Below are 3,078 nucleotides of genomic sequence, written 5' to 3'. Positions count from 1 at the left end.
CCATGGACTTAGGAATTTGAGCAAATGCATAAAGAAGGCCTTGGCTTTCACACGTTTAACATTTGGCATTTCTGACTAAACAAGGAACTATTCTGAGAGGCCATGACGCAATAATTTGTGATTATGCTAACGTATCACTTTCAACAACGGGCATGTGGAGCTGTGGGTTCAGAGGTAGTCACCTACCCAGTCCCTGAGCCTAAGCAACCATCGTGCTCTAATCACGATCTCATACACATTTTGTCTGAAAAAAATCAAATACAGCGATGGTATAAGGAACCCACAAACAGCTTAGCGTATGCTCTACTGCGAATGACAAGGATTCATTTTATTCAAACACTGTACAAAGAGTTTCAGGAGATCTTCAGTCTGTCTTTAAAAATTCATTCAATCATAGTACTACCCACCTAAGGGGAAAAAAGATGCCTTATAACGAAAACATCTTAGTTTGAAGAAACATGATTAATTTCCCAATGTTGGCATAAGATACATCAATTAAGTTTTAGGCAATATAAAAAAAAATCTAAACTATGATAGTGCTTCAGTCCAATTATTTATAGCTAGAAGAAAAATAAACCAAATGTATCAAAGGTTTAAGAAGACACATCACTTCTGAAGTATAGTTTTGAAGACATGCTCATGATCTACAATCTTGTCAAGAGAATATTCTACGGCCAATAGTTTAACCATTTGAATACTATTTTTCAGATTCCCTCTTGGCGCCACAGAAGCGGGTGGAGGATGAATTACAATAGCATCTAACACAGGCTTCATTGTACTTGCTTCACACGTGTTTTTTTTTTAGAACAGTGTCTGGAATCTTTTTTCTGCTTGAAAATAGGCGAATTCAAGAAACACAAATCTGTAAAAGGGTCCCCTCTTCTCAGTTTCGAAGCAAGCGTGGGTTCCTTATAGTTCACGATGGCGGCTGCGCACCTGCGTTTACGTAAAGACACTGGTGGGCTTTCTACATTCTTTTTTGGAGAAAGAGAAAGCTTTCTAGTTTTCATCACAGGATACAAAGGAACATTCGTGATATCCTTCAGGCTAAAATGAGGTGACTGGTGAGTTTCAAGCAGTACACCAGGAGGAGCTTCCCTTGTCTCAGAGCCCTCCGTCCCCTTTCCGCCCTGATGTCTTAGTGCTCGCTTAGGTCGAGGCCTGGGGACAGGACTCCTAGTTGATTCACTGCTGAGATCTGGACTGGACTTGCACGTGGGGACATAGAGGTCATCAGAATCATCTCCTGAACAGCTTGATTCACAGATGCTCACTTCAGATTCATTGTCGGTTTCTTCTCTTTTAGCATTATCACACACTTTTTGCCGGAAAGGAGTGAGGTGAACACCTTCTTCCAAATTAAAATTGTAAGCATCACAGGAGGTGACAACTTCATTCAACTTTTTTTTGGAAACAGTTTTATTTTCACTTTTGCTCCCTTTATACTTTGATACAGATTTTGATTTTCCCCTTTTGTTAGCTTTCTCTTTTCCTTTTCTTTCTTTGGCACCTCTATGCTTACTTTTAGTTTGCTGTGATTTATAATCATAAACGTTTTTCTTTGTTTTAGTAGCTCGTCCTGGGTGAATCAGCCTTGGTGATGAGTAAATTTGACTCCTGTTGTACCGACAAACACTTTGTTCTCTATTTTCAGGTATCCGTGTGCTTATAGGTGGGTCTGCAAATCTAATCCTTTCTAGTTCCAAAGAGTCCTCTGACAAATGACTGATTCCAAAATCATCCACAGCAGTAATCTGACATGGACTGTTAATGTATTTCTCTAAACCACGACGGAGAGATATAGTTCTAGGTAAGACAATATCGGTTGACTTATCTTCACTTGAATCCAAATCAAATCCTGGTCTGTCTTGAGAAATAGTAGGTATTGGCTCTTCTACTTGGAATGATTCTTCTTGTCCTGGACAGTCAGCATCCTCAAGAACTTGCGGTAAATGCTTCACAAACAAGTCTCTGGAGTTGTTGTCACTATTGGAGTCCGTTCCAATTTTGGAGTCCATTCCAGAGGGACATAATTCTAGGTTCTGAGCAGGTTCTTCTGTCTGTTGTGACGTAAGTTTATTTTTCAGTGTGTATAGTTGATAGCTGAGGAAGTAACATTCTCTCCTCAGCTTTAAGATGACATCGTGGGCTTCTTTCAATTTGGACTTTTCATTTTCCAAAGCTAAGGCTAACATTCTGTTGTTGTCTTCGTAGTTTAGCACTTTGGAAGTGTTGGTGGTTGTTTGGCATGGTGCAATGATCAAAGACTTTCGTTTAATCTCTGTCAAATTTTTACTCCTTTTCTCTTTTGTTTCTTTATGTCTTCAAGACTATCTTGAAAAGACTTTTTGAGGCATCTTTCCTTGGCCATCTTCTGCCCTAGGACTGGGCCACGGCTTCCGCCGCAGCTGTCGCTCCGCTCACACCAGGCTCCGCGGGAAGGCCGGGGCACGCGCGCCGGGACCTCTGGGACCCCAGCCTCAGACCTCGGATCGCGCCGCCGTCCGCGTTCAAACTCTCAGCCGCGCGCGCCCATTGGCTGGCGGTCACGTGACGCGGCGGCCCGCCCCCGGCGTAAGCGGAGCCCCGCCCCCACAGGCGGTGTCCCCTGACGCGATCTAACGTGGACTGCGCCTTCGCGCGGCCCCGGCCGTTTCCCTCATTTATTTTTATTAGTTGGAGGCTAACCACCCCACAATACTGCAGTGGTTTTGTCATACACTGACATGAATCAGCCATGGATTTACATGCATTCCCCATCCCGATCCCCCCTCCCACCTCCCTCTCTACCCAATCCCTCTGGGTCTTCCCAGTGCACCAGGCCCGAGCACTTGTCTCATGCATCCCACCTGGGCTGGTGATCTGTTTCACCATAGATAATATACATGTTTCGATGCTTTTCAAAGCTCTTCCATCCCAATATGTCCTCCATTCTCTGGGTGCCCTAGGGCTGTTTGAATGGTGAAGGGACAAGCTGGGTCTGGAGATTACGCTTTGCTCCGGAAGGGGGTACAGACAGGTCTACGGTGAGAGGATCATGGTTGGCACAGCCTCCTCGGCTCCCTCAGCCCCAGGAGC

At 44.4% G+C, this 3,078-nt stretch overlaps 1 protein-coding gene across 1 annotated transcript; it reads right to left on the bottom strand.

Annotated features, from left to right (window-relative positions):
- Positions 1-487: 487 nt before the first annotated feature.
- LOC133072776 (shugoshin 1-like) lies at positions 488-2,514 on the bottom strand. Its single transcript, XM_061166320.1, is given in 2 exon segments — positions 488-2,311; positions 2,314-2,514. Coding segments are annotated over 2 exon segments (1,599 nt in total). The 5' UTR covers positions 2,372-2,514; the 3' UTR covers positions 488-770.
- Between the last annotated feature and the right edge of the window lie 564 nt (positions 2,515-3,078).

This window comes from Dama dama, chromosome 18 (genome assembly GCF_033118175.1).
Source record: "Dama dama isolate Ldn47 chromosome 18, ASM3311817v1, whole genome shotgun sequence".
NCBI classification, from domain to species: Eukaryota; Metazoa; Chordata; class Mammalia; order Artiodactyla; family Cervidae; genus Dama; species Dama dama.
Note: the sequence above shows the minus strand (reverse complement) of the source record. Positions and strands in the feature narration are given on the sequence as shown.